We start from the raw sequence: 12568 nt of genomic DNA, 5'->3' as shown, positions 1-12568 counted from the left end.
AAATATTCTGTGACTCCAAAAAGGCTCTAAAATCTGATTTTCTCATAGGACAGACACTTTAAAGGATTGATTCTTAACCATTATAGCTTAAGTTCAATGTGTCTGTTGCCATTGTCCTAGAACCCCCCAAACAAGGAATGGATGGTACTTGGGATTTCAAAAAAAGTTAACTTTGATGCCACCCATACATGGTGCGATGAGCACTGTGTGTTTTAAACTAGATTGCATCGCATCTAGTTCAAACCGCGCGCAATTTGCTTAAGCACTGTGTGTTCTGAACTAGAGGCGATGCAATCTAGTTCAAAATGTACCTGCAGCTCATACTTTTTGGACTGTACGATGTGACGTGCGCGGGAGCGGCATCGCCCCGGCAGCCCAAAACAAACCAGGTATGGGCAGCATTACTGACATGACAGGTGTGATTGTATTCCTGAAACACCCCCACTATCCACGTGCGCCCAAATAGTGGCGAGCGGACGCGGTACGCGTCCTCGCGACCTGTTCATACCCCCACTATCCACATCAGCATGGAGTTGATTTTATAAAGCATGCCGAGCCCGAAGCGTGGCAAGCTCAGCGTGCCCTGCGAGGTGAACGTGCTCGCCACGCTTTTCAGGCAAAACTTCCTCCTTAAAATCAAAATAGGAGGGCCCTGCTTGCAAGCTAACAATCTGTATAGGATTGTCAAATTACTGTAGCAATCATAAGGTTGCTGCCTCATGTATCACTGAGGAGTTATACGATGTTTGTTCACATTTTCTTTGTAGAGCTTTTGTCGAGTTTTCTTGCCACTCCACTGAAAGGTTCAAGACTCTTAAGGCTGTCCACCTGGCACTTAAGACAGCGCAGCTGAGAGTTCCTCTGCCGCTCAATTTCCACTCCGATAAGACGATTGAGATGTCTAAAGATAATGACGATGAGGACATTAGTTCTTCAAAGTTTACCAGGTAATACTGTATGAATTCTAGAGCCCATTACAAACTTCTCCGCTGTGACTCTTAAAATATTATCTGTAATAAGTTCTTTGTGTGCTGTAATTTTATGGGTACGTAGTAGTCATTACTATAGACTTGTACTCTGGTTAGGAACCATAATAACCACATTCAAGAACTTTCTCATTAATCATTTGTCCCGGAAATGTCTGCTGCCACGGTGTAGTTGTAATTGACTGATCAATATACGCAATTTTTGTTTCTGAACTAGACTATACTTTCCTGCAATAAAATGTATTAAAGGCCCCCATACACTACTGCGAGTTATTCCTTTTTTTTTACCCGATTCCGACAGATCGGTTTGATAAATCGGGGTGTTTGACATGCCATCTGACCCAATGCGCGGTCACGTGCACATCGGGTCGGACCCTACAGATTGAACCTCCTGCACAAAGGTTTTATCGGTACTGATCCGCAGGGGTGTGCCAGCGGTGAAGCACCACTGGCACACACCTATTTGCAGGTCCGAGTGGTGGCGCTGGAATCGGGCGGCAGCTAATGAGCGGGGAGGTGGGCAGCAGGCTTGAAAAGAGAAAAGAAAATCTGGGCAGCCGCCGATTGGCTGAGAGAGCTCACTCAGCCAATCAGAGGCTGGCCAGTCTTTTGATAGTTTTTTTTTTTTTTTTAATTCTCCTGCCACCACTGCAGCTCCCCGGGAATCTGGACAAGTTGGTCTAATGTATGGGGGCCTTAACCTGAGATGCAGTTATAATGTTGCATACGTTTTGTATATATATTTTACAAATCATTTTTCTCTATTGTAGAGTTATAGTTGACTTCAACAACCAGACTGTGGAACCAGTATCCCTTTCCCCATCTTATAGGGAACGGTTTGGAACCCAACTAATTCTGTCTGTTACCGTTACTGAGGTAGGAACTGAATTTCAGGCTCAATGGCAGCCCTTATTAGTGTATTAACCCCTTGGGTGGTATGCCTGGGCTCAGCTGCGCTGCCGCAGCGGGCTGTCCCGAAAAATGTCCAGGCATGCCACAAATATGAAATAGGTGCGCGCCAGTGGTGTCCAGGTGTGCACCACTGGCGCAGCACCTCTAGAGCCCCCCCACCCTCCATCACCTGTGCTCCGTCAGTCACACGCTGGAGCTCTTCTAACACCTTTTAGTAGCAGTGACGTCGGCGGCAGGCTCTGGGATGTTCGAGGCGGCTCGGGGGGACTTGGGAGCGCTCAAGCACCAGAGTCCTCCTGAGCCGCCGCAAACACCCCCCAGCCTGCCGCCGACGTCTCTGCTGAATGTGACAGGCCGGCGGCTGTGGCGGCAGGGAAGCTTCAGCGTACTAACGCCGGAGCAGAGGTGAATGAGGGGGGCTTCCCACTGTGGTTGGTTTTGCTGGGGCAGGACAAACCTGCCCTGGTAGAAGATACATCACTGCTGATGTTCTTTACTTTTATTCTGTATTTCAAGATATTTTTTAGGTACTCCTTTACCTAGAAGGGCGGGCATTGCATGCACTAAAAAATCGGGTGCTATGCGACCGCCGCGATGCCCGCGATTTCCCATAGGGAACATGTTAAATGTCTCAATTGACCCGATTTTCCTGTTCAATGCCTCAATTGACCCGATTTTTCCATAGGAAACAATGTTAAATGGGCCACAGAGGCCAAATAGGCACCCTGAAGTGTGAAATGGCCCCCACAATTGTTAACGCCACCCCACGATCAACGTGAACCCGAAGCGTGGCGAGCGCAGCGGTACGCGTCCTACGACCTTTTCATACCACCACTATCCACGTCGGCGTGGAGTTGAGAATAGAAAGTGTGGCGAGCGCAGCGAGCCACCGAGCCCGAAGCGTGACGAGCGCACGCGGATACCTTCACAGGTATCCGCGTCCCCTCGCGGGCTTCACAGCTGTCCGCGTCCCCTCGCGGGCTTCACAGCTGTCCGCGTCCCCTCGCTGCGCTCGCCACGCTTCGGGCTCGGTGGCTCGCTGCACTCGCCACACTTTCTATTCTCAACTCCACGCCGACGTGGATAGTGGGGGTGTGAAAAGGTCGTAGGACGCGTACCGCCGCCCCTCACGGGCTCGCTGCGCTCGCCACGCTTCGGGTTCACGTTGATCGTGGGGTGGCGTTAACAATTGTGGGGGCCATTTCACACTTCAGGGTGCCTCTTTGGGCCATTTAACATTGTTTCCTATGGAAAAATCGGGTCAATTGAGGCATTGAACAGGAAAATTGGGTCAATTGAGACATTTAACATTGTTCCCTATGGGAAATCGCGGGCATCGCGTCGGTCGCATCGCACCCGATTTTTTACTAACGATGCCCACGATCAAAATCGTGGGCGCCGTTCTAAGTAAAAAGTACCATTTTTTTTTTTACACCCATTCTTTTAACTCTGCTTAATAACTTAATAAGATGTTTTATTTTCCTCTTAAGGTGGTTGAAGTTGGCCATTTCTGGGGTTACCGGATTGATAAAAAGAACTTAGATGTTCTCGGACAGTTAGCTGAAAAAATCAATGGACTTTCTTTGACGCCTTTGTCCGGGCGGCCTCATCCAGATTTAGTCTGCTTAGCACCATTCAACAATATTGATTTGACAAACTACAGTAGAGCCCAGATACTGTATCTTTCTGGAAGAGAGGTTGTGGTAAGTCTGATGCAACATCCACTGAGAGACTGTCCATACCTTACTGTAAATGCATTGGTGTTTCTACAATACTGTAGGTACGGAGCACCTGGGACCAGGGGGAGGCCACATTGCATGCAATGCCCCCATGTTTAATTACTTTTCCAGCCTCCTGGAGTTGAGGCCCATACACACTGGGCAATTTTGAGCTGAAAGCAGCTCAGTTTTGCCGTTTGAGCTGCTTCCAGTTCAAAAGCCGCCCAGTGTGTACGTCCCATCGGTGAGCGCCAATGTGCGCTTCCGCGTCGTCGCTCAACTGCTAGTATTACCTGCAGATGAGCAATGGGGGTGGACGGCTTTCCAAAGCAGGCGAGATTCGCCCATTGTGTATGCAAATGCAGCAAAAACATCCCTGGGGAAAATTGCTGCTATGCACAGTAGATATTTAGAAAGCGCCATGTTTCCAGAGGCCTACACATGCAGAGTCTACTGTGCTGTACAGCGGACAGGGCCATATGGTGTCTACACATAGATCACCCCCCCTGCTCATTTAATAGTCCCCTGGCTATATGTCATATTGTGAATATAGTTTGCTGCAATGTTCTGGTGTGTTTTTTAATCTTTTGCAAAACAAGTTGAGGACTGCTAGGATCGTACTTCTAGAACATAATACTTGTGTGCCCATTACAGTTGACTGACTGACTTTAATTTTTATAAGCGGGACGTATTATTTTGCTTAGTAGCAAAGTTGCATTGTATGGTACTGTGCTGGTTGTGTGAATTTTGGACAACAAAAATGTATACACAGATTGTTCAAATATAAATTTTTGTTTTATCGTTCAACACTGCTTGTATTGAGGAGGACTGGTCTTTTTTTCTTTTCTTTTTTTGGGGTGGAATATGAAGTTTTATCAAGTTTTGTCCATCTAGACAATTGTCAGGCATTAATGGATATCCTTCTTGTATGTTCACTGTAAGGTAACGGGTCATTCTGTAATTAGGGCAAGGTCATATTCTTTATTTTACTGGAAATGACATCGCTAGAGTGGCTTGTCTAATAAATCTCAAGCATCATTTTTGCATTATTTCAGTTTTTTTATTTTTTTTTCTGTACATTTATTTCTGTTACCAAGGTTTTCTTTGTGGATTATGGAAACCAGTCAAAAATTGAAGTAAACCTTTTGAGGGAAATTCCCACTTCTCTAATGGATCTTCCATTTCAGGTAAAAGTTTTAATCTCTCCTCCGTCCCTCTCCTAAAAATGATTACTTCCAACATAGAATAAGGGAGGTAACCCAGGTCACACAGGTCATCGAAAACATCAAGAAATCTTGAAAATTAAAGGTGTTTTTTTTTTTTTGGAAAGCTCAGTAGGGATCCTATTTACCTCTGGGGCCTTACCACATGGAAAGGAGGAAACTGCCACTTCGTTGTCCTCTTTTTGGCTAGTGGTGATTCTATAAATTCCCTACTGTCCAGGAGGAGGGAGGGGTGGTAGAGACATTTACATATTTTAGGTTTACATTGGAATACAGAGGGGCTATATAAATGGCAAGTATATACATTGGGGAGGAATGAATAGAGACGGGGATACATTTTATATCTCCCAAAAGGGTCTGTCTGAACTTCCTGATGGCCATACCAAGGGATCTACAAACAGTTGATACTCCCCTGGGAATTCCCGCACAGGGTTTGCGCAAAACTAAAACCTTCACTAATACCCCTTTTACATTGTCGCAACCGGTATTCGGACACGGGTCAATCCCAGGAGCGATTCGACATTCGTGGGGTGATAAGTCAGGTCGCTGACATCATCGGGGGGGGCGTGTGAACCGGACCCAGATCGCTCCACCCGGGTTACCCATTGCTGGACCCGGGATTTTTCAAAAGGCCCTTTCACACTGCACAGTGACCTAGGTGAAAGAGATGCAGTAAGAGTACCCCAAAGCTAGTGTTCATTCTAGCACCCGCTATGTGTGATAACCCATGCAGTTCCTGTTCCCTGCCTGGGGTGTCGCTGTCTGCTGTGGTGCTTCTTGCACAGACTCTGGTATGCATATCAGTGCTGATATACAGACCACGCTGTGCTAGAAGCACCACAGCAGACAGTGACACCCCAGGCAGAGAAGAGGAACTGCATGGGTTTTCAAACATAGCGGGTGCTAGAATTAACACTACCCAAAGCATTCCAACCCCCACTCAAGCACCCAAAAACTAAACAAAGTTGTTATTAATATAGTGCTAAGAGTGGGGGGCAGGTTTTACCATTGCCCAGGCCCAAGGCAAGAGTGTCCATCCTGACACCCAGGATAACAACATAAAGGTCACACAATTCAAAATGAATATCTGAAAATAAAAAAGGTAATACACTAATGCTAAGAAACATGTACACCAAGCATGGGATATCTGTAAATTTACTCAAATCATTTAGAACCTCAAAAAAAAAGTATAATAGACTAAGGCATCGCTCAAAGGTAAACACAAAGGAAAGTCGTCCAAGTTCAGTCCCTTGGAGCATTTTCCGCCATGGCCCATGAGCTCCTCGTGGGGAAGGAATCAAAGAATTGAGATCTTTCATTATCCACCAGCTTGTTCATCACTTTGACATACTGAAAGATGAACGGCCTGTTGTGCATGGAGTTGCGAACATCGTTCAGTGTGTGGACATGATGAACAGTGTGGTAATGATGTGTTATATGATTTAGAGTCCTTAAACAACCCATATAATCATCTGATCCGTTACTCAATCCATCTGTGTGTGTGTGTGCATGATATTGTTTGGCCAGGAGTGTTCTGGATTTCAAGGGGAATTGCTTACTGAGCAAACGCCTCAGCCATTCACCGAGCATCAGGGACGAATCCTGTCCCTACTACATTCATCTAGAACAGGCATGTCCAAACTATGGCCCTCCAGCTGTTGTGAAACTACAACTCCCATCATGCCTTGCCACAGTTTTGCTTCTAGGGAATGCTAAAACTATGGCAAGGCATGGTGGGATGTGTAGTTTCACAACAGCTGGAGGGTCACAGTTTTGACATGCCTTATCTAGAAGTTACAGTAAATAGACCTACACAGTATAGCAGGGCCGGGCAACACCGGCCCTCCAGATGTTGATGAACTACACATCCCAACATGCCTTGCATCAGTTTCAGCATGGCCACATAGCAAAACTAATGCAAAGCACCCTGGGATGTGTAGTTCATCAACATCTGGAGGGCCGGTGTTGCCCAGCCCTGCAGTATAGGCATGGACAGGGTTTGTAAGGTCTCTACCCCACTGAATAGTAACTGTGCTGTAAAGAAGCCAGATTATTTTGATACCATGCAGGCGAAGTCTTGTCTCTTTCTGGGTCTTGCTAATTTTTCAGAAGTATTCATACTAAATACAGATTTTTTTAGGCTTCACGCCTGCTTTGGTCTCTGAACACTTTTTTTTAATTATGGAATTAGGCCCTAGAGTTCAAGATCTGCAAAATGAGGCCATCGGTGAAGTCAATCATCTGTGGAGGAAAGTGGAGTCGTGCGGCTAGCATGAAGTTTAACTCTTGGGTCAACGGAAGTACACTAGTGGTCAAAGTGTTCTCAGTCGTACACGACATTTTCAATGTTGATGCCTTCAGAAACAATGAAGATCCTGAGGAACCCAGCATCAGAGACATGCTTATTGCAGAAGGTCATGCTGAGCCTGCTGAGGAGTCTTATGAATCAAAAGTATGTACGCTGCTTCTATATACTAGTATTGGTGGCTACTCGTATAATTCTATGGTTCTATAGTGCTTGGAAATCCATCATGTAAATGCGAACATCAAGCGCTTCTGTCATTTACACTATTAGCTGCCTAGAAACGCCAGTTTACTTGCAGCCTCTGATATGTAATACCCCTTTCACACTCGCAGAGCCGGGTCATACCCGGGAATGTACCCTTTCACACTGCACTCAGACCTGGGATCGACCCGGGACAGCCCCATTCACACTGATCCTGGGAAATCCCTGCAAATACATATGCATGTCATTAGAAATGGACTCCAGGGCTCTGAAAGATGACATCAGCATTTGTGAGCCCAAGAAAGCTCCAATCAGCAGCTTTTTTAAAGTCCCGCGTACCCAATCCTGGATATGGGACCATTCACACTGACCGCATCCCGGGTCGATTCCAGAATCTACCCAGGTCAGGACCTGGGTAGCAATACCGGGATATTCTTTCAAGACCCTTTCACACTGAGCTACATCCCGGGTTGATGCGCGTTCATGTTTAAAAACCCGGGATATTTTTGCAAGTGTGAAAGGGGTATAACATGCTTTTCAACTGATCTAAAATCTTTTATTCAAGTATTGTAAAACCAGACATACACGACACACATACCTACAAACAAGCAACATATGTTTATGATTGTGTAATGTAATCCCAAAATGGACAATATTGGAATTATCTGTTGATTGGACAAGTCTTAAAATTGCAAATATTTAAACCGATATATGTCACTGCATGAGGAGAAACAGCGGCAGAAATCTGGGACATTTATTGTGAAAATTCTATTTTTGCGCCCCTTTTTTTTTTATTTTTTAGTATCCTTCACTGACAAAGAATGTACACACGTATTCTATGAGCTATCTCCGATATGACAAAGAAGGAATCCGTCACAGATGCGATACATCTGAGCTTTAATTCACGCTTTCCCTATAATTCTATTATAATTTAGCATTGAGACTAGATCTGATTAATAAGATATTTTAAAGTGTCCTACTATATCTTTTGGAGACAGCAATTACTTTGAACGAACGCAATTATCATCTCTAATGGGATGTGACGCTGCAAGTGCTGGAATCCACACCTTTGTGCAGAAAGATATAGAATTTTGCAGGCTAAATGAAGAAACCTATGCAGATCAACACCAATTAATAGTTTGTTTGTATATAAAATACACTAATCCTCAGTGCTTGCCTCTCCTAATTTTGGGGTGCCCTATGGCTTGTGACCACATTGTTTAAATAAAAATTGCATTGACTCTGCACTCACTAAATTAATACTAATAAACCGTGGAGATTTAGGGGTTTATTCTGAGTCACTCGGAAAGGCACAATCACTCTCTAATGGACAAAACCATGTGCACTGCAGGTGGGGCAGATGAAACGTTTAGTGAGTTAGATTTGGGTGATTTATTGTTTCTGTGCAGAGTAAATATTGGCTGCTTTATTTTTACACTGCAATTATAGGTATCAGTTTGAAGTACACCCCCACCCAAATCTCTCTGCACGTCTGCCCCCCCCCCCCCCTGCAGTGCAAGTGGTTTTGTCCATTTCCGAGTGAATCAGAATAACCCCCTTAGTTCATGTATTGATCAATGCTTTTAAGCCTGCAGCCCCCTCCACAGGACCCCACTTTTCTGCAGGGGTACATGTGAATTATCCGGGCTGCCGATTTTGTCCTTAAGTTTAGTTAACTTAAGGACACCCGACCGACGCGATGCCCGCGATTTACCCCCAAGTCGCGGGCATCGCGTCAGTCGCGGCCGTTTATAAGGGGCCGCGACGCGATGCCCGCGATTTCCCATAATCGACGTGGATAGTAGGGGTATGAAAAGGTCGGAGGATGCGTACCGCTGCGCTCGCCACGCTTCGGGTTGGCGTCAATAGCGGGGTGGCGTTAACGGGGCCATGAAACTTTTTTTAAACATATCCATATTGGCCCATTTCACATTGTCATTTTATTTTGCACATCATTTAACATTACTGTAATAATTTTAACATTGCTGTCTATGGGAAATCGGGTCCATCGCGTCTTTTAACATTACTGTTTATGGGAAATCGCGGGCATCGCGTCGGTCGCGGACCCTTATAATGGCCGCGACCGACGCGATGCCCGCGATTTTTCGGGCGCGATGAAAAAATCAGCAGCCCGGATAACTCACAAGTACCTCTGCAGGTCCTAATCTATTGCTCATTAATAAACATAACTATTACAGTAGTGTTAGATTCCGGGCATGTGATCTGGTCTAATGCTCACAGCAGACTATGCTTTTAAAGGTAAGTCAATTACCAACACACCTGTTACTAAGCATCTAGGGAATAGTTAACATAAGCTATGATAAATACGTTAAAACAGGGTGCATGAGCACTTGTCTTCAGTGGGCTAGTGAAGGGATGGATAAGGCTATTATTGTCACTTGTTGAAATTTGAGAGAGGGCCTCATTGTTTTTGTTTTTTTAGCCTGGGTGCAGGTATAGGCTAGTATTCACTGCCAATATTCACCATGTGCAGCGAATCCTGTTTAGGATTCGCTGCACACTTGCCGGCATTCGGAGGGCTGGAAAATTCACAGCCAGCCCTCTCCCCCCCCCCCCCCCCCTCAAATTCAACGCATCAGGGGTTTGCTGCCCCTTACGGAAAATTTGTACCCCATTGAATACATGGGATACAAATTGACGTGTTTTTTTTTTTTATTATTATTTACCCTTATACTGACAGTCAACATGAACACTAAAGCATCCTCTCACGTGGCTCGCTGCACTCGCGATGCTTCGGGCACACAATTTTATTCTCCCACCACGCCCTAGTGGATCGTAGGGCATGAATACCGCCTGTCGGCTCAAAAAAACAGGAAACAAAAACAAAACATGTCAACCTTACTGCATAGTGGTATCTAACTAATTCTTGTTGACCTACTTGGTGGTGACCCAATGACCGTGTCCCAATAAAAGTAGGGCTGTTTTATTTAGAACTCGCAACATCTTTCTTTCCCAGCAAAGCCACGATGAACTGACATCAGCGTTCTTTGCCAGTAGCAGCGACCTTCAGCCCTCGCACTGCCCTTATCAGAAGCACCACCAAGATCTGATCGATAAACTACTGGAAAGCTACCAAAATAATCGGTTTGGAAGTGCAAATTGTAAGGTACGAAACACAGATTTTATGAAATATCGATCTGTATTGTGACCACATTTCCATTAGTGCAGGTGTTCAGCCTAATTGGTCAACTGCATGTGCTTGTCCCACTGCCATTGGAACAGTCAGTTGTCATATAGTGGGTCGATCATGTGTACGTAGACATTGCCGACGCAGGGAGTGGATACCGAAACAGTCACTGTACACATTAAGCTCTGGGTGTTGGTAATGACTAGGTTGTAGTGTTTCCTGAAGACAACCTATCAGACTCCTTGGATTTGGGTGCAAAGAGATCTCTTCGTACTGTGGAAGGGTTGCCCTTAGAAACTCAGTTGGAAAATGTTGCATTTGATTTGCATATGAATACAGTACAGGTTGAGTATCCCGTATCCGAGTATCCGTTATCCGAATTATTCCGAAAACCATACATTCCAGAAAGTGGAAAAAAAAATATTTTTTTGCTAAAAACTCACTGGGGACATTTGTAACAGCACTACTGGTGACATGATATGTAACTGGCACTATATATGTGCAAGAAAATGATTGCTTGGCATTCAAATTCAATATCTGAGATAGTACACAAATTTTGTTTCATGTTTTGAAAACTTGTTTTTTGAACAAATAAAATATATTTGTGTGTATTTTATGTGGTAATAAAATATATTTGTGTGTATTTTATGTGTTTATACAGCATACATGCAAGATACTTCAAAATACATAATTGAAATATTAAAATATTCCGAAATACGGAATAATCCGTTATCCAAAATTCTCCTGGTCCCGAGCATTTTGGATACGGGATACTCAACCTGTAGTAATATGGGCCTGTGTACGCTGACTTACGTCCGCATGCTCCTGTTTAATTCCATCACTGTACGTGCCAATCATGTTCACTCCTGCAGGATGGCCGTCAAGGCAGTGGGGGACCACGCACTCCAACGGCAGGTGTCTGCATGGTATCGTTGTTACAGTATACAGTTGCTTTTACGGACACTTTAGAATGTGTGAATGAGCTAGATCTTGTTTAACAGGTTACATTTCTTTGTTTTTACTGTGCTTTTGGTTCCGTTTTCATGTTTCTCGGGGGTCCAGTTTAAAGGTAAAAACATTCAACTGCAAGTTAAGGGGGTAAATAGCGTGCAGCTTTCAGGCGTCAGCATATTCCCGAGGAGTTGGCACGATGGTTTAAAGAAGCCTGGTTTTGCCTTACATGATTTCATTGAAAAACCTGGACACCACCACAGAATCTGGGATCTCGCCCATGCCTGCAAGTTGCAGACTATTGTAATCACCCCATAGTGATGGAGGATGAGAGGGGTGATTTGTACATACATACATACATACATACATACATACATGTGTGACATGTTGTCAAGTCAGATTTAGTGGTATTCCATCACCCCCAAGTACAAGGCAAACTACAATTCAATCTGAAGCTGCATAATGAGTAAATAGAACAGATTATTGCAGGGGATACATAAAGATGACCATGTGGCATTCTGGTGGTGGGTATCCCAACAGGGGAAGGTGTCCTCACCCTGCTGTGTGCAATCCAAACATTTTAGTGAGAGTAGCGTATATCCTGGCGTGAAGGGGAGGAGTCCAAGCCTCCACTTCGCTGCTTTCGGAGTTCTTACAGTATTGCCAGCAGATGTGTCATTTTGCGGTTGTATTTATTTACTGTTACCCATATCACACCCTTTTTCTCAGGTTAATCTTCATGGGCCTTTCCATCCTTATACAATCAGATTTTTTAGTATGACAAACGTTGCCAAATTCAGGTAAGTAGGATTGAAGAACTCAACAGTTTTATCCTAATAATTCTCTCAAACATTGTGGTGATTTTATATAGAATGAATGCCTTTTTAGTACTCCATTACTTAAGTGAAATGACACTTATGTCTGTGGTATGTTTCCCGTCTAATGGAGTCCCAGCGCACATGAATTCCTCCCCACACACACACACACTGTAGCGCCCATCGCACATGATGGCCGCCACACCGTAGCGCCCATCGCACATGATGGCCCCCACACCGTAGCGCACATCATGGCCCCCACACCGTAGCGCCCATCGCACATCACTGCCCCCACACAGTAGCGCCCAT

The 12568-nt window shown here is 44.9% G+C and overlaps 1 protein-coding gene across 1 annotated transcript in view; it reads left to right on the top strand.

Moving 5' to 3' along the window:
• TDRD9 (tudor domain containing 9) overlaps positions 1 to 12568 on the top strand; it is a 112095-nt gene that overhangs the window by 84718 nt on the left and 14809 nt on the right. Inside the window, exons 24-30 of the mRNA XM_083167662.1 lie at positions 768 to 947; positions 1757 to 1862; positions 3389 to 3601; positions 4714 to 4803; positions 7031 to 7291; positions 10323 to 10472; positions 12174 to 12244. Coding sequence (XP_083023788.1) covers positions 768 to 947; positions 1757 to 1862; positions 3389 to 3601; positions 4714 to 4803; positions 7031 to 7291; positions 10323 to 10472; positions 12174 to 12244 — 1071 coding nt within the window. The remainder of the gene's footprint in view (positions 1 to 767; positions 948 to 1756; positions 1863 to 3388; positions 3602 to 4713; positions 4804 to 7030; positions 7292 to 10322; positions 10473 to 12173; positions 12245 to 12568) is intronic.

The sequence above is a fragment of the Crinia signifera genome, chromosome 12 (genome assembly GCF_055691185.1).
Source record: "Crinia signifera chromosome 12, ASM5569118v1, whole genome shotgun sequence".
In the NCBI taxonomy this organism is placed as follows: Eukaryota; Metazoa; Chordata; class Amphibia; order Anura; family Myobatrachidae; genus Crinia; species Crinia signifera.
The sequence above is the reverse complement of the archived record's forward strand: the minus strand, read 5'-3'. Positions and strand labels throughout refer to the sequence as shown.